General features: G+C 38.6%; 1 protein-coding gene across 4 annotated transcripts in view; it reads right to left on the bottom strand.

Moving 5' to 3' along the window:
• Positions 1-19,041, bottom strand: part of SLC15A2 (solute carrier family 15 (oligopeptide transporter), member 2) — a 51,263-nt gene that overhangs the window by 30,744 nt on the left and 1,478 nt on the right. For 2 of the 4 annotated variants that reach the window (XM_006869351.1, XM_006869349.1), the window contains exons 2-7: positions 18,513-18,600; positions 17,791-17,932; positions 11,635-11,727; positions 10,096-10,195; positions 5,806-5,896; positions 5,501-5,578 (exon numbers count right to left, since the gene is read on the bottom strand). In XM_006869351.1, coding sequence (XP_006869413.1) covers positions 5,501-5,578; positions 5,806-5,896; positions 10,096-10,195; positions 11,635-11,727; positions 17,791-17,932; positions 18,513-18,600 — 592 coding nt within the window. The remainder of the gene's footprint in view (positions 1-5,500; positions 5,579-5,805; positions 5,897-10,095; positions 10,196-11,634; positions 11,728-17,790; positions 17,933-18,512; positions 18,601-19,041) is intronic. The other 2 variants (XM_006869352.1, XM_006869350.1) reach the window with 1 other exon arrangement.

Here is a 19,041-nt window from a genome sequence, read left to right as displayed (position 1 = left end):
CAAGATTCAAAAGACAGCCAAGCATCTTAACATTATTCTCCCCTTTTCCCCATCCAACCATGTCTCAATCTCTATGTCCCAGAACCCTGTTGTTCCAAGGTTGTGCCTACATCATTATTTACCTCTGTCCCATTTAGCCCATTCAAACCTGCCTAATTGTTCTGTTTTGTTCTTCCATTCCCCTCTCCCTTCTTGTACATTGCCCCCACCTCCCCAGCACCCAAACTATCCTGTGTCTATTCCCTGTCCTATGCTCCACCTTCCCCTCCCTCCCTTAACCCTATCCCTATGTCCTAAGAATCCACTTTAGTGGATTAGTATGGGTTCTTTTTCTTAGTCTTTTACAGTAGTGGTCCTATGCAGTATTTCTCCTTTGTGACTGACTAATTTCACTCAACATAATGTCCTTAAGGTTCATCCAGGTTAGGCAGTGGCATGCAGCTTCCTTGTCATTTTTCAAGGTAGCATAATATTCCATTGTGTGTATGTACCACAGTTTGTTTATCCATTCTTCAGTTGATGGGCACTTTGGCTGTCTTCATCTTTTTGCTATTGTAAATAGTGCAGCTATGAACATTGGTGTGCATATATCTTCCCATGTTGTGGCTCATTTTTCTTGTGGGTAAATACCAAGTAGAGGAATTGCTGGATCTGGTATTTCTATTTTCAACCTTCTGAGGAAGCACCATATTGCTTTCAAGAGAGGTTGGACCATTTTGCAGTCCCACCAGCAATACTTGCATGTGATATTAATGATATTGTTTGATAATTTCCACACTTCATTAGGTCACCACTCTTCAGAATGGGTACAAATATTAATCTCTCCCAATCAGTTGACCAAGTAGCTTCCTTCCAAATTTCTTGATATTGACAAGTGACTGCTTCTAGCACTGCAACAGTTTGTTGAAACATTTCAATTTGCATTCCATCAGTTCTTAGAGTCTTGTATTTTGTCAATGCCTTCACTGCAGCTTGGACTTTTTCCTTCAATACCATAGGTTCTTGAAATGGTTGAACATTAACCAGTTCTCTTTGGTACAGTAACTCTGTATTCCTTCCACCTTCTTCTTTTTTTTTCCTTCCATCTTCTTTTGTTGCTTCCTGCATTATTCAATATTTTCCCCATAGAATCCACTTCAATACTGAGTCTGTTCTTTTGGTGTTCTAACTCCAGGTCTTTGCACAATTCCTTGTAATGCTTTACTTAGTCTTCTCAAGCTGCCCTTAGACATTTTATGTTCAGCTCTTTTACTCATTGTATACAGTAGCTTTAGCTTCTTTCTGTTCAAGAGCAATTTTCAGAGTCCCTTCTAACATCCACTTTAGTCTTTTCTTTTCTTCCTGTCTTTTTAATGACCTTTTGCTTTCTTCATGAATGATGTTCTTGATGTCATCCCACAACTCTTCTGGTCTTCAGTCATTAATGTCTAATGCATCAAATTTGTTACCGATATGGTCTCTAAATTAGAGGGGACTATGTTCAAGGCCATACTTTGGTTATTGTGGACTTGTTTTAATTTTGTTCCACTTCAGTCTGAACTTGCATATGAAACAATTAACAGTCTGTTCTACAGTCAACCCCTGGCCTGGTTGTAACTGATGATATTGAGCTTCTTCATGAAATTGATGTATTCAATTTGATTCTTGTTACATATGCTGAGGTCCATATGTACAGTCCCTATTTCTGTTGTTGAAGAAAGATACTTGAATAAATCATTGGTCTTGCAAAATTCTATCATGCAATCTCCAGCATTGTTTCCATCACTAAAGCCATAGTTTCCAACTATTGGCCCTTTTCCTTTGTTTCCACTTTTGTATTCCAATCACCAGTCATTATAAATATATCTTGATTACATGTTTGATCAATTGCAGACTGAAGAAGTTCATAGATTTCATGAATTTCTTCATCATTAGTTTTAGTGGTTGGTGTGCTTATTCAGCAATAGTGGTATTATCTGTCTTCTTTGTAGGTATATGGATATTATCCTATCACAGACAGCATTGTACTTCACAATAGATCTTGAAATTTTCTTTTTGACGACGAGTGTGATGCCATTCCTCTTCAATTAGTTATTTCTGGCATAGTAAAGCAGATGATAATCTGATTTAAAATGGCCAATACCAATCCATTTCAAGAATCCTGGTGTGGCTGAATAAACACTGGACTGTTAGCCACAAGGTCAGCATTCAAATCTACCAGCTGCTCCTCAGAAACTCTACACAGGGTCACTATGAGTCATTGGCACTTAACAACAACAATGGCAACATCAATGCCATTGATCTTCATGCATACCATTTTGTTTTGACAACTTCCTAGATTCATACTTCATAAATTCCATATTACATTTATTAATGGATGTTTACAACTGTTTCTTCTCATTTTGAATTATGTCCCATCAGCAAATGAAGGTACCAAAAGGATTTCTCCAGCCACATCATTAAAGTGACCTCTACTTTTTGAGGTGGCAACTCTTCCCCAGTCATATTTTGAGTGCCTTAAAACATGAAGGGCTCGTCTTCTGGCACAGTATCAGACAATGTTCTGCTGTTATAACCAAAAAGAAGTGGTCTGCCTTTCCTTCTCTTAGTCTGGATGCTCCCCTAAAACTTGTCCACCATGGGTGACCCTGCTGGTAGCTTCTGGCATCACAGCAATGCACAAGCCACCACAGTAGGATAAACTGACAGACCAGTGGTAGGTCCCATCACACTAAGTCTTCTCAATTCTACCTGACAGGGTATGGTAGTTTTATGTGTCAACTTGGCTAACCTATGGTTCTTGATTGGCCATACATTAGTCTGGTTTCTGTTATACAGTAGTTACGTGTACTGTTACAGAGTAGTTCGTCACATGTGGTTAAATCAATTAACCTTGAGTAAAGTAAATGATATTCCTTAATTTAATGACACTACAGCTTGTCACCACTTGACTTACAGATTTTAGACTTGCTAATCCCTCCCACTTTGCACATGCTATCAAGGGGGATCAGTCTCAGTATAAAGACATCATGCTTGGTAAAATGGAGGGTCATTGAAAAACAGAAAGCCCCCCAACAAGACAGATTGACACAGCAACAAAATCAATGGACTCAAATGTAACAACAACTGGGAGGATGATACAGGGCAGGACCAGCCAGTGTTTCTTTCTGTTGTGCATAGGGTTGCTATGAGTTAGAACTGGCTCAGTGGCACTTAGCAACAACAATCCTTCTGCAGTCTAGTAAAACAATCCCTTGAAATAAATCAGCCAATCTCTCTCTCCTGGAGTCCTGGTGTGCTGTTGTAGGATAAGCACTAAACTGAAAGGTCAGTTTGAACTGCAAGATCAGAGATTCAAACCCACCAACTAGCTGTTCCTCAGAAACCCTATGCAGGATCTCCATGAGTCAGAACCAACTTAACAGCACTGAACAACAACCACAACATGTATTACTGGTTCGATTTCTCCAGAGAACTCTGACCAGGGTGAAGTGAATAGGCACTTGCCTCAAGTGCCAAATTTAAAGGGTGCCAACATTTTCATAACCAAGATAAATTAGATCCTTGCCTTAACCTTATCCCAATTCTTTATCCACATTACAATCAGAGAAACCATTGAAACTAAAAATCCAACAATCATTCCTCTGTTTAAAACTAACATCTACCCACTGTATACATGATAAAGTTCTTTAGCAGCATAAAAGGATTTCAGTATCTGGTTCCTGCCAATCTCTCCTTATCGTTCTCATTTTCTGTTCCAGTCCACCTTAATTCCTGCAAGGACTTCAAACATGTCATGCTGTCTCTCACCTCCTTTTCATACATGTTGTTGGTGCTGTCAAGTGCCATAGAATCAGTTCCTGTTCATAGCAACCCTGTATAACATTTCCAAAGAGCGTTTGGTAGGTATGAAATGCTGAGCTTGTGGTTAACAGTCCAGTGCTTATCCTACAATGCCACACCAGCATGCTTTCTTAAGTAGTTTGTTCTATTTCTGTATCATTTCCTGTTTCTCCTTTGTCTGATTAATTGCGGTTCATTCCTTAGATCTCACCTTAGATGCTATTTCTTTAGCCAAATCTTTATTGACCTTCAAAGTCTTTGGTTCCCTACTATGTATATTCCCATAGCTCTCTCTCTGCTTCTTTAACTGTGACACTGATCATACTATATTGCAATTCTTTATCTGTTTCCCTTTCCCTACTAAAATATATAAGATCTTTAAGAGCATGAATTTAGTAGTTAATTCACTGTTGTGGCCCCATTACTTAGCACAGTACTTGGCACATAATAAGATCATTTAAGAAATGGTTTTGACTAAATGAGTAAGTTACAGTGAAAGGCCAAAGAATTGAGTTTGTCAGTTTCCAGAAAGCTGAAGTAACTGAATATTAATAATAGGTAGCACGTGTTAAACAGTTTGTAATTTATAAAGTATTTTCACTTTTTGCATTTAAAATTTTTTTCACAATTACTTTGATGTGTAAATGGTATTATGCAATGATTGAAATAAGGAAATGTACTAATCAGTGAAAATTCAGAAAACATTAGACTTGGAAGGGAAAAAGAAGCAGAGCATATAATATACTGCATTCCTGGAATAACATATAAATGTCCCCAAAGTTGAGAACTCTGCTTCTATCAGGCCCCTGGTAGAAAATAATCAGATTGAACTTTGAGTCACTGGGTTAGTTTTCTTCTCTTGAACTCATTATTTGTTTAGGCTAGATATCTCCCAGTGAGGCTGGACATCTTCCAGAGGAGTTTAGAGTGAGAAAGCGTTTCCAGGTCAACACTTGCAAACAATCATTTTTCTAATTTCCTCCTAGATTGAGTAAACTAATCAACACAGCCATTCCTGTTTTCTCCAAGGGCTGAGAGCTCAACGCTAAAGAGAATGTCACTTGAATTAAGTTACATCAGTATCCCTGTCCAACTGCTCTTATTCTCAAGAGCAAACTCTTTGAGTAGTAGAGAACAGCGCAGAAATACTTAAATCTAACAGACGTTTAAGAGACCCAGATAACTAAAAATGCCTTCCAGTTACCAGATGACTAAGTATTATATTAAGCAAGCATGTTTTGGAGTCCTCATGTGGCACAGAGAAGATCATCTTCCTTGAGTCCTTACATATTGTGATGTAGACCAGTGAATCTCAACCTGACTACATTTCAAATCACCTGGAATATGTAAAATATTATAGATGTTCATGTCTTACCCAGCAGAAAACTTGATTTAGTAGGTCCTAATTTAATTGGTCCAAAGATCAGTCAGTTTCAAAGGTCCTTTAACCTTGTGTCCTTAAATACATTTTTTTAGGTTTCTAGTTTCAGTTATCTTATCTCTAAAAGATAGGGAAAACATTTATAATAACACCTAAGCCCATGGCACTTAATAACAACAACAAAAATCATTGTGAAGACTGAATGAAATAGTTTGTGTAAAGTGCCTGCACAATGTTTTCCTCGTTGAAACAGATATGAATTCATATTCAATTTTCTTTTCATCATTACACACTTACCAAGAGCAATCACCATAAGCAATCCTGGGATTCCAAAAGCCAGTGCATAACAGTCTTCCCCAAAACATTGGATATCACCTAAAAAAACAAACAAGCAAAAAGAGTAACTCTGAATCTTGAGTCTTCGGTGTCCTATTCTTGAAGTCATAGACAGAGCCATCCTCCTTCTTCCATGACCTAAGCCCATAATTCTTCTTTTGGACCAGACAAATCAAGACTAAAAGAAAATCAGAAGGAACTCTTGAACAACTTCTTGGCTGAACAGAGTAAAGTTTTATACAGGGTCCCTCAGAAGTGATCCTAACCTCTCAACATGGGTGTGATAAATGTAGAAATCAAGCTGCCTGCATTGATGGAGAGATAGAAGATTGAGAAGTATTTGGTCCGCTCCTTTGCCTGAAAAAAAAAAAAAAAGAGAGAGAGCAATCATCAGTGCAATAGGTCTTCTATTTCCACCTCCATCCCATGATCAGACTCAGCTAGAGACACATACAAAAAGACAGACTCAAGCGACTGGGATCTTAAAAGCTCATGAGCAGTCATCTAAGGTGCAACTATTGGTTTCTCCCTGTCCAGAGAAAAAAAGAGGGATGAAATTGAAGATACTTGGAAACAATTAATCCAATGGACTAAGGAACTACTTAAACATCAGTCTCTTGGATTCTAGGGCCAGGAGAACTAGATGGTTCCTGACTACCACTACCAACTGCTCTGAAAGGGATCACAGTAGAAGGCCCTGGATAGAGTGGGAATAAATGTGGAATAAAACTCAAGATCATAAAAAACAAAACAAAAAGCAGACTTACTAGTCAGGTAGAGACTAGTGGAAGATTGAGACTATGGCCCTTGGCCACCCTTCAGGTCTGGAAATGATTTCACCCAATGACTCAATTTTCAGTCAAGCAATAAATAGGTATATAGAGGGACAACACCACTAGAGAGGTACACACACTATAGAATGGCCAAGCAGTCAAGATCGAAAGGGCAGAATTTACCTAAGGATAAAATTCATAAGACTTAGGAAAGCAGGAGAAATGGAAAAGAACTCAGGGAGGAAGTGTAATAAGTGGTGTTAGATTGAAGATATTGCAATCATTGAGATGAAATGAAATGTGTAATTTGTTGAATGTAAAACTGATGATCTGTCCAGTAAATCTTCAACAGAAAGTAAAAAAAAAAAAAAAAAGAAAGAAAAAGACTCCAATATACCTCTATCATAGCTGAACGTCATATCAGATACTTAAAAGCATGTCTGGCTGACTTGTGGGTTAATGAGCCAGACTGCAAAGCCATTTGAACTGCAAGGTTGGCGGTTCAAGCTCACCAGCTTCTCCTCTGAAACCTTATACATGGTCGCTATGGGTCAGAATCGACTCACCAATACTTAACAACAACTGGCTGATTCCAGACATACATTTATTCGTCTCTCAAGTATCAGTTGTTATTGTCATCAATTGCCGTGGAGTCAATTCAGGCTCATAGTGACCACCCTGTACAGGGTTTCCGAGGCTTTAAATCTTCACAGGAGCATCTTTAACCTTCTTTTATACTTTTACATGGGCAAAATTGATCATTTTGTTTTCTATATAATTGCTATGCCCTGTATATATTTAGCAAGGAGGGCTGGTGTCACTGTAGATTAAACACTGAACTGCTAACAGCGAGATTGGCAGTTCAAACCCACCAGCTGCTCCTCGGGAGAAATATGAGGCTTTCTGCTCCCATGAAGATTTACAGCCTTAGAAACCCTATGCAGGGTTGCTATGAGTTGGGACTGACTCTATGACAGTGGAGTTTCTTGGGAGACGTATTTATTATAATATCCCTTTCTTTGCATTAAGTATCTGTTTCAGTAGGTTGAGATTTTCTTTAGTGAAGAAATGTATCTTAGTCACTTCTGTAATCCTCAGTACAGAATCTAATAGAGATTACAGAATCTACATATATTTATTGATTTAATTTGTTAAATAAATGATCACTTGAGTTAAACAATAAACTTTGTGGAATGTGTGGTAGTTATAGAACCAGAACCTAGGACAGTGGGGGAAACTATTGATCAAGCAGAAGAATTCACCTAGTGTTTAAAAGAAGTCTGTCAGAGAGTTCTAAAATCAATGGGTTTAGAAGTCACTAGGTCAGACATGAAGGTAGAGTTTGCCTGTTTAATATAAATAACTTTGTAGAGCAGTTAGCAAATGAAGCAGCTTTCAAATAAAGTTGCTGACATTTCATTATGTTTTGCTGTGTTTCATTCCAGTACATTAGCACAATCATTCCTTCCGTTTTTCTATGTTAAGCATGTTTTCCTTCCTCTTCTGGCCACCATTTAAACCTTATTCCACTCATCTAATTTGTAAGGCTCATTATGCATAGAATCTCATTTACTAAAGGTTTGTTATCTCTCCAAAGACAGTAAATAATCATTATCTGTGGACTACTGAACAGATGAAGACTATCAAGTGATAACTTATATGGTACAAAAAGTAGGCATAACACAGGAAGACAGGATAGACAGAACACAAAGCAGACACTGTGTGTCAGAGAGAGGCAGAGACAGAAACAGAAAAAGACAGAGAAATTATATTTATATGTATGAGCCCTGGTGTGGTGCTACAGGATAAATACTGGATTGCTAACTGCAAGGTTGGCAGTTCAAACTTACCAGTCAGTCTCAGAAACCTGATACAGGGTTTTTATGAATAGTCAAGGGAAAATGACCAAATGCATGAAGGCAGACAAGAAAGGAAAATGAAAGTAACATATAGAAAGCAGAAAATTTGGGTTTGTCTAGAATACAATACACTACTATCACATGCAAGTAAACTTTTGCTAAAGATATTAAAAAACAACCACAATAGTACATTGACAGGGAACCGCCTGAGGATCAAACCTAATTCAGACTATGATGTGGAATGAGGGAGATCATTGATGACATCAGATGGATCTTTGCTGAAAGCAGAGAATACCAGAAAGATGTTTACCTGTATTTTATTAATTACTCAAAGGCTTTCAATTGTATGGATTAAGACAAGCTATGGACAACATTGAGGAGAATGAGTATTCCAGAACACTCAATTGTGCTCACAAGGAACCTCTACATAGACCAAGAGCAATTGTTCCAAAAGAACACGGAAACACTGAATGGAATAAAATGAGGAGAGGTGTGCACCAGGATTGTATTATTTATTTATTCAATCAATCACTATGCTGAGCAAATAATTCGAAAAGCTGAATTATATGAAGAACGTGGCATCAGGATTGGAAGAAGACTTATTATCTGTCTTGACGTATAATGTTGTTTGTGGTAGGATGAGATACATATGTCTACAAGGAAGACCAGTTAATACCACTATCATTCAAATGACACACTAACCACCAAAGTCAACAATTATGAAACTGAAGACTTCTACCAACCTCTTCAGTCTGAGGTTGAATTGTATTTTCTCACCATACTTATTCAATCTGTATACTGAGCAAATCATTTCAGAAGCTGGATTTTTATGAAGAAGAACATGGCATCAGGATTGGAGGAAGACTCATTAACAACCTGCGATATGCAGATGATACAAACTTGCTTGCTGAAAGTCAAGAGGACTTAAAATACTTATTGATGAAGATCAAAGACTACTGACTTTGGTATAGGTTGCACCTCAATGAAAAGAAAACAAAACTCCTCACAACTGGACCAATTAAGCAAATCTGCTGCACAACATCAAGATAAATGGAGAAAAGGTTGAAGTCAAAGACTTCATTTTGCTTGCATCAACCATCAACACTCAGGGAAGCAGCAGTCAAGAAATCAAACGATGTATTGCATTAGGCAAATCTGCTGCACAAGACCTCTTTAAAGTATTGAAGAGCAAAGATGTCAGTTTGAAGACTAAGTTGTGTGCCATGGTATTTTCAATAGCCTGTAAAAGTTGGGCAATGAATAAGGAAGACCTTAGAAGTATTGATGCATTTGAGTTATGGTGTTGGGGGAAAAATATTAAAAGTACCACAGACTGCCAAAAGAACAAACAAATTTATGTTGGAAGAAGTACAGCCAGAATGCTCCTTAGATGTCAGGATGGTTAAATTTTGTTCCTGGAGAAGAATATCATGCTTGGTAAAGTGGAGAGACAAGGAAAAAAGAGGAAGATGCCCAATGAGATGTATGGGGTACAGTGGTAACAGTAATAGACTCAAGTATAACAATGATTGTGATGCTGGCACAGTACCAGGCAGTGTTTCTTACTATTGTGCTTAAGGTTGTTATGAGTTAGAACTTATTCAATGACACCTAACAACCATCCTGGTCACTGGTCACTCTTCTAAGAAAATGTTTCAGTTTTTCTATTAGTGGCCAATGCTCAGCATTGAATGTAACTCTTCAGATATGCATACTTCAATCACAACAAATGGCTAACTGTTTTTTAAAGGTCTGTGCTGTTGTTGCTGTTGTTAATTGCTGTCGAGCCTCATAGCAACCTTGTATAGGGTTTCTGAGAAGCAGCTGGTGGGTTTGAACTGTTGACCTTGTGGTTTGCAGCCTAGTACTGATCCTACAGCGCGATACTAGGAGCCTTGAAAATGTAGAAGTCATAGATTCTTACATGTTTTTCTTCAAACTGGTCTCCACCAAAAGCTGCCACGCAGGGTTTAATACCTCCTGTCCCCAAAGCTATAAGACTCAGACCAATCACTGCTAGGACTCTGAAATGAAAAGGTAAACAAACATGTTAACCATGTTAGTAATAAACACAACTGTAGGGAAAGTATATAGAACTGCAGAGGAAAACAATATATATAAGGACAAAGATCCCTTTCACATTTCTACCCTGAAGGCAGTAGAAGACATTCAAGAGTTACTTAAAACAATCTTTCTGACCCTTGAGCTTCTGCTAGAAAATATTCATTACATGGAAAGATTTGGTTTCTCATAGTTTCTCTTTGTGGGAAATAGAAGCAGACGTGGAAGGGATACTAAAACTAAAGCACTGATTCTTAATTTTGTTTAAGTCTAAGGAACACTGCTTAGATTAGAAAGATCTAGTGGTTCTATCCCACATCCATTTACTAAGCATAAAATGACATATTAAAATTCACTAGTTAATAGGAGAAGTGTCACTAATTTTTAATGTGACGTTAATAAGAAGGTATGTAATATTTATTACATATCAAATACAATTATTAACTCACAGTATAAGCACATGCATAAAACCCATTGCCATCAAGTTTGTTCTTACTCATAGTGACCCTCTAGGAAAGAATAGAACTGCCCCCATACTATTTCCAAGGCTGTGATGTTCACGGAAGCAGACTGCCACATCTTTCTCCTTCAGAGTACCTTTCGGCTAGCAACCAGGTGCTTAACCAATGCACCACCAGGACACATGCATAGATACATTATAAATAATGCTATCTGCTTCTTGAATACCTGCAATTTTCTCTATAGACTGGACCAGTAGACATCAGAATCTGTTAAATGTCTCTGAACCCATATATACCAATATCTTAAAAGGGATAAAGTAACTATAATAAACAGAACTACACATAAATGGAAATATTCCAAAATTTAATTATAATTTCTACAATGTATTGCAGAAAAATACTATGAACTTTGTTAAATTTATTAACCCATGTGAAATGCAGAGTGAATAGATGAGGGAATATGGGGGGTAAGAAGCTCATAATTGTTGTCTTTAACGGTATTAAGTGGTTTTATTAAGGGCATCCTAACCAAGCATCCTTGGTTTGCTTGGTTCTGGAGACGTGATGTGGCTCTTTAGGGTAAGCACTGGACTGTTAACCACAAGGTAGGTGGTTCAAACCCACCAGCTGCTCTTTGGAAACTCTGTACAGGGTCACTATGAGTTGGAACTGACTCAATAGCACTTTATAACAACAACCACCACCAAGCATTCTACAAGTTCTCAGTTACTTAATAACAAATAAGCACAGATAAAGTAGGAAAATTTTCAACTGGTCATAAATGTGTTGTGATATTGAGTTATTTGATTATGAAACAGTAGGCTGAAAGATAAAGGAATATGTTTAGAAAGAAAATAAAATATCATCTCTCTTGAATGCCTGATACATTTACCTGAGTAATGGAAGACAAACAGGTCCATTGAGTGCATGATTTTACTCACCTGTGTAGTGTTTGTCCCCCAAAAATTGGTATGGCACCCAAGGACTTTATCACATGGCCAAGCACGTACACCAAGGAGAGATAGATGATTGTCCTGTTAAGAGAGCTAAGTTAGTTAGTTTACATACCAAATTTAGAGACTTAAGTAATACAGAGTCATTCTGAATGATATAGAGCTAATACTATTCTCAGTAATAGGTTAAATGGAGGTGAAGAGGAAGGAATTACCCGAGTAATGCAAATAGAAATGATAACAGCAAGTGAAGTACAGATTTCCCCTGCTATATGAAAGTAGAGCATTCTTATAAAATCTTTCATAAGCCAAATGGCATAAAACTAAGAAGAAACTGCCATTTATATGGTAACAATTTTGGAGTGTTCCCAGACCCAAAAAACAGCCTACCAAATCATGCCAAATAACACAGAAAACCTAAAATAACAGTACCATATAAAAGAAAGAATGATATTATAAATACACAGCTAACACGAAGTAGAAATAATACATATATAGTGTTGTTCTCAGGGAAGCAGCTTGGCAATATCACTCTTGCTGTTTGAGGTGCTCTCTTCGTCTTTAAAAAACCAAACCAATTGTTGTCTAGTAGATTCTGATTCATAGTAATTCTATAGGACACAATAGAACAGTGCCACATGGTTTCAATAGCTGTAAATCTTTGTAGAAGCAAGTTGCCATATTTTTCTCCCTCAGAGTAGGTAGTCCACCAGTTGCCTGTCAGTTTGTTCCACTGTGGTGACTTGCGTGTTGCTGTGATGCCAGAAGCTATGCCACCTGTGTTTTAAATATTAGCAAGGGCATCCTTGGTGAACAAATTCCAGTGGAGTTCACAGTCAAAAACAGACTAGAAAAAAGGAGAGGCTGACCAACTCGAAATGGTTAGTCACTGAAAATAGCAGTGGAGCATTGTCTGATATAGTGTCAGAAGATGAGCCCCTCAGGTTGGAAGGCATTCAAAATATGAATGGGGAAGAGTTGCCTCCTCAAAGTAGAGTTGACCTTAATGACATAAATGGAACAAAGCTTTTAAGACCTTCATTTGCTGATGGGGCACAACTTAACATTAGAAAAACAGTTGCAAACATCCTTTAGTAATCTAAACATGGAACGTATGAAGTGTGAATCTAGGAAAACTGGAAGTTGTCAAAAATGAAACAGAATGCATAAGCATTGATATCCTGGCATTCGTGAGCTGAAATGGATTGGCATTGGCCATTTTGAATCAGACAGTCATGTGGTTTACTGCACAGGGAACGACAAATTGAAGAGGATTGGCATCGTATTCATCATCAAAAGCAGCATTTCTAGATCTGTCTTGAAATACAATGTTGTCTGTGATAGTATAATATCTGTACACCTACAAAGGAAACCAGTTAATACCACTATTATTCAATTTTACATACCAACCACTAAAGCCAGTGATGATGAAATGGAAGAATTCTACCAATTTCTTCAGATTGAAATGGATAGAGCATGCAATCAAGATGCATTTATAATGCACTACAATACAGCTGATTAGAATGCAAAAGATGGATTAAAAAAAGGATCCATAATTGAAAAATATGGCCTTGGTGATAGAAACAATGCTAGAGATCACATGATAGAATTTTGCAAGACCAATGATTTATCATTGCAAATATCTTTTTCAATAACATAAAAGGCAATTATGTTGTTGTTGTTGTTAAGTACCATGGAGTTGGTTCCGACTCATAGTGACCCTGCACAGGATTTCAGAAGCTGTAAATCTTTACTTGAGCAGAATGCCTTATCTTTCTCCTGCGGAACCGCTGGTAGTTTTGAACTGCCGACCTTGAGGTTAGCAGCCTGATTCGTAACCACTATGTTACCAGAGCTCCTTAAAAGGCAACTATACACAACTATATATTGTTGTTACTGTTAAGTGTCGGTTCTGACCCATAGCAACCCTGTATAGGGTTTTCAAGGAGCAGCTGGTGAACTTGAAGCCACCCTTGGGGTTCAAACCAACTTTACAGTCCAGCACATTAACCCACAGCACCACAGCAGGGCTCCAAGAATGTGTATAGAGATCTACATATTGAAACATGGCACACTACAATGTTATCTTCACATATAATAAAATAAAGTTAGTTCTAGGAGGAACCTTGGAAATTGTACAGGCTGTATCTGTGATTTTGAACTGTATAGCATAAAGAATGAAATGAAGGTAGCAGGGAGATGCTGGAGATGCCAGAGATCTCAAGATGTGAATTTCTAATTATAAATGGAAATATTCCAAAATTTAAATATGATTTCTACAATGTATTGCAGAAAACTACTACTAACTTTGTAAATTTATTTAAACCAAATGAAATGCAGAGTAAATAGGTGAGGAAATATGGGAGGTAAGAAGCTCATAATTATTGTTTTCAAGCGAATTAAGAGTTTTTATTATTAAGGGCATCCTAACCAAGCATCCTTGGTTTACTTGGTTCTGGAGTCCTGGTTTGACTCCTCAGGGTAAGCACTGGACTGTTAAACACAAGGTAGGTGGCTCAAACCCACCAGCTGCTCCTTGGAAACCTTATACAGGGTCTCTATAACTCCATGGCACTTAACAACAACAATTTTTTTAGGTTGGCTTTCTAGGGAGTGGACTGTTCCCCCCAAAAAAATCAAATAAACCCCCTGCCGTTGAATTGATTACGGCAGCAGAGGGTGTATAACGGCAGGTGGAGGATAAGAAGTTGCGTGACTAATCCAGAGCTAATTAACATCAGGGGAGATAGGCTTTCCAAGAGACCTTGTAGGGTCTTTTCTTTTGTTGGGGGAAATAGATCAAGAAAGAGGGACTTAAAAAGGGCTGGCTGTCATAAACACAAAGATCATCTCCACGGCACATAACAACAACAACTATTGTAACATAAGGAGCTCTGGTGGAGTAGTGATTACGAATCGGGCTGCGAACCTCAAGGTCTGCAGTTTAAAACTACCAGCTGTTCCGCGGGAGAAAAACGAGGCACTCTGCTCCCGTAAAGATTTACAGCCTCGGAAACTCTGTACAGGGTCACTATGCGTCGGAATCGACTCCACGGCACATAACAACAACAACAACATCCTAGATCATCAGAGAGAAAATGTATAAAGAGCTGGAGAAAATCAGATCAAGATAAGGTTGTTGGAGTGAATGAATGAGAGACGTGTGAGGGACATCAAAAAGTTCATGGAAAAATCTCATTTAATTTTTCCCTAAACTTTTTGAGGAGTTCTGGTGCAGTGCTGTGGGTTAACGCGCTGGATTATAAAATAATTTGAATTGCAAGATCGGAGGTTCAAGCTCACCAGCCGCTCCTTGGAAACCCTATACAAGGTCACCAAGGGTCAGAAGCAACTCAATGCCACTAAACAGCAGCAATATATAAGGGATAGTGGTTCAGAAGGAAAATAGGTAATCTAGAAATTAGACTTTTAGGAATTGGTCTAGGAGGTTGTAATGTATGAACTGTGTCCCTCAAAAATGTGTTGTAAATCCTAACTCCTATACCTGTGGGGAGTCCTAGTGTGGTCCAAGGTTGGTTTGAATCATAAAGTCGACTGTTCAAATTCACCAGTCACTCCTCAGAAACCCTATTCAGGGTTGCTATGAGTTGTAACTGACTTGATGGCATCTAATAACAACAAAATGCCTGTGGATTCCTGGTGTGGCACTACAGGATAATGCGCTGAACCACAAAGTCAGTTCGAGCGTCAAGATTGGCATTTCAAACCCACCAGCCACTCCTTGGAAACACTGTACAGGGTAGCTATGAGTTGGAACAACAGCAAACAAGGAAGTGAATGAGCAGAGATGGGAGAAGAAAGATACCAAGTCATATGATGATGACTCAGAAGAAACAAGAATCTTCTTCCAGAGGAGAGTGAGAAAGCCTTCCCCTAGAGTTGTCATTGTTGTTGTTAAGTGCTGTCAAACTGGTTTGGACTCACAGCAAACCAGTTTCTGAGGAGCAACGGGTGGGTTTGAACCATTGACCTTGTGGTTTGTAGTCCAGTGCTGATCCTACAGCACCACATCCTGAATTCAAATTTCTATTCTCCTAAATTGTGAGAAAATAAATTTGTTTGTTAAAGTCACCATTTGTACTGTCTCTGGTATGGCAGTGTTTGAGAACTAAGACAGATATGATGTCTATAAGAGACAAAGCTAATGGCAGAAACTTAAACCAAAGGAGAAAGGAGTCAGAGGAGACCTGAGAATTCTACATTTGGACTGAAGTCATTGTAATATCAACTACAGGACACAGAACTGTTATTAGCAGAGAGGCCAGTTGATCCCACATTTTATAAATGAGGAAAGTAAAGTCTAGCAAGGTCAAGGGACTCTCCTAAATGCACATTCTAATGAATATTAGTGTTTGGTCAAGAATTTTCTAACTCCTGACCCAGCATGCCTTCAGTTTTTATCATGGACAAACCAATGTAGGCAATAAAATGTGGAAAAGGAAAAGAGAGCAATTGTAAATTTGATTCTACTCTAAGAATATCAAAAGCTAGAGTCAGTTTCAAAAAGAGTATAGGAACTGAGAAAGAGTATCTGCAGAGACTGGGAAGGTGTATGTGTAGTAATGAGCGAGAATGAGATCTAGCATGAATGAGAGAGGGTTGGCTCTGCCCAAACCAAAAAAGATACAAGAGAAAAGGAACATGTTACAGAGCTGCTCAATAAAGGCAAAGAGTGGAGACCAAACCAAACCCATTGCCATTAAGTCCTTCCTGACTCACAGTGACCATTTACAGGCTTGCCAAGACAGTAAATCTTTACAGGAGCAGAAAGCCTCATCTTTCTCCCACGGAATGGCTGGTAGGTTTGAACTGCTGACCTGTGATTGGCAATTCAGTATATATCCTATAGTGTCACCAGTGCCAAAAAAATACCTACAGTACCACCAGAACATCCAAAAGTATATTTGGCAGTGGTGGTAGTATGCCGTGGAAATGGTTCTGACCCATAGTGACCTGGTACATAGAGAGGCTATAAATCTTGATGGGAGCAGAACACCTCTTCTTTCTCCCACAGAACAGCTGGTAGTTTTGAACTGCTGACCTTGAGGTTAGCAGCCACACTTGTAACCACTACGCTACCAGAGCTCCTTTTTATTTGGCAGTAAACCTGTTAAAGAGACTGGTTCTGCCACTGGCAAGGACAAGAGGTGAGGTTGATAGGTGTGAGTCAAAGAGAAATGAAAACATTCACTTATAACTGGTGTGGCTCTGTTAGGATCCACACTGGACTGCTAACTATAAGATCAGTGAATCAAACCCACCAGTAGCTCCTTGGAAACCCTAAACAGAGTCCCAATAAGTCAGAACTGACTCCATAGCACTTAACAATAGCAACATAATCTGAACTGGAGAGGTGAAAAAGACTCTTTAGAAGGAAGAAGAGGCTAGTGTTGGGGTTGTGCCAATAAAAACAAAACAGCAAAAACCTGTCGCCACCAAGTTAATTTTGACTCATAGCAATTCCTTGGGAGAGGAGGACTGCTCCACAGTTTCTAAATGGAATTAAATAATGGGATTTTCCCATGAATTTTTTGAAGCCCCCTCATAGCGACCCTATAGAACAGAATAGAACTGATCTATAGGGTTTCCAATGCTACAATCTTTATGGAATCAACTACCATATCTTTCTCCCACAAAGCAGTTGGTAGGTTCAAACTACCAACCTTTCAGTTAGTGGCCAAGAGCTTAACCACAGTACCACCAGGGCTTCTTAAGCTGTCTATGTTGTTGTTGTGGGTAAGTGCCGTCAAGTCGGTTCTGATTCATAGTGACCCTGTATAGGATTTCCAAGGAGCGGCTGGTGAAATTGAGCTGTCGATCTTGCTGTGCAAACTGACTTTACAGTCCAGTGTGTTAACCCACATTCCTACTGGGATCAGAACATGAATTGTCCTTAACTAAAACACGAAAAATTTAATACATATGAACAAAGATATACCTTCTGATTTAAAGATTGTAGAAACATTGGAAAAACTGATAATGATAAGAAATAGTTTTTTCTGTGTTGTCTTCTTACATGTCTGATTTGTTGTGGATGAGATATGTATGCTTTTGCTTGGAGGCAAGAGGTTAGAAATGAAAACAGTTAATATGTAAAATCCTGGGGCCACCTGTCCTCCTTACTTGAATTTTCCCAACCACGAGTCTGCAATGGCTGCTCCCAGGATGGGAGTGAAATAACAGAGGCTGCTGAAGGCATGGTATATAGATGTGGAGGTGTCTTCATCCCAGTGCAGGAAATATAAGAAATACAGGGTCAGCACAGCTGATGCAAAAAAACAAAAGGAGGAGACAAAACAAGATAGACATATTAAACTGACTGAGGAAGAATATATCTTTCTCTGGTTATTGAAGGTGATCTCGACCTTCAGCACTTCTGTCAGTGATTTGAGTGGGAGGGAAATAGCTGCAGGGTGCTTGGAAGTTATGGCATTGAATGGAGCTGTGCAGAGTGTACAAAAGCAATTCTTCCCTCAGCATACGCACTGTAGGCCAATCTTAAAGATAACAAGGTGTTTCCAACACCCCTTTCTTTTCCTTCCCAACAACATGTTTCAAAGACCTGAGGAGTAGGTATGAAGAATACAACTCTGATGATAAGAGTTCTTCCATTTATATACTACCAGACTGTGTACTGGCTTCTATTAGGTCTTTCTGTTTTGGGTCTGTAGGAATTACAGATGACTTCCAAGAGGTATTTACTGGAAGTCTTGGCCAAAGGAAGGGATCATTTTGGACTAAGGTGGGGAGAATAGATACGAGAAGCAAGCCCCTTCAAGGAATCTGGGCTGTTATATGAGAGAAGGTAAGTGAAGACATGCAGGACTCTGGGACATCAAGATTACCTTTCATGCCATAATAGGAAAAGCGCTCGCAGAATTCATTCACCACAATGAAGGCAATGCTCAATGGATAGTTGGTACCACAGATTTTCTATGAAACAAAAAAGTCAAGGATTCAGATATGTTTTGTTTTCCCTACTTAAGCCACAAGATTGCTCCAAAATAGAAAATTTCATTTTTCCTATCTCAGTGATAGGTAATGTGGGAAACAGCTATTATCACACTAACAGTGGTTGAATCACTGATTTAGGAGTATTAGAAGTTACTATTACTTTGTTCTTCATTCATTTAAAATGCAACTGCTCAGATATTTCTTAGCCCTAAATATAGAACCTACTCTTTCCCCCATACTTAGTAAATGAAAAGTCTGAAGCTCTAGACAGGAGAATGTTGTTAAGTGTTGTCAAGTCAGTTCTGACTCATGGTGACCCTATCTAGAGTTTCTGAGGAGTGGCTGGGTGTGTTTGAACCGCCAACCTTGCTGTTTAAACTGTCCTTGCAGTCCAGTGCTTATCCTAAGGCATATCATGTC

The sequence above is a fragment of the Chrysochloris asiatica genome, unplaced genomic scaffold, assembly GCF_000296735.1.
Source record: "Chrysochloris asiatica unplaced genomic scaffold, ChrAsi1.0 scaffold00130, whole genome shotgun sequence".
Lineage (NCBI taxonomy): Eukaryota > Metazoa > Chordata > Mammalia > Afrosoricida > Chrysochloridae > Chrysochloris > Chrysochloris asiatica.
The sequence above is the reverse complement of the archived record's forward strand: the minus strand, read 5'-3'. Positions and strand labels throughout refer to the sequence as shown.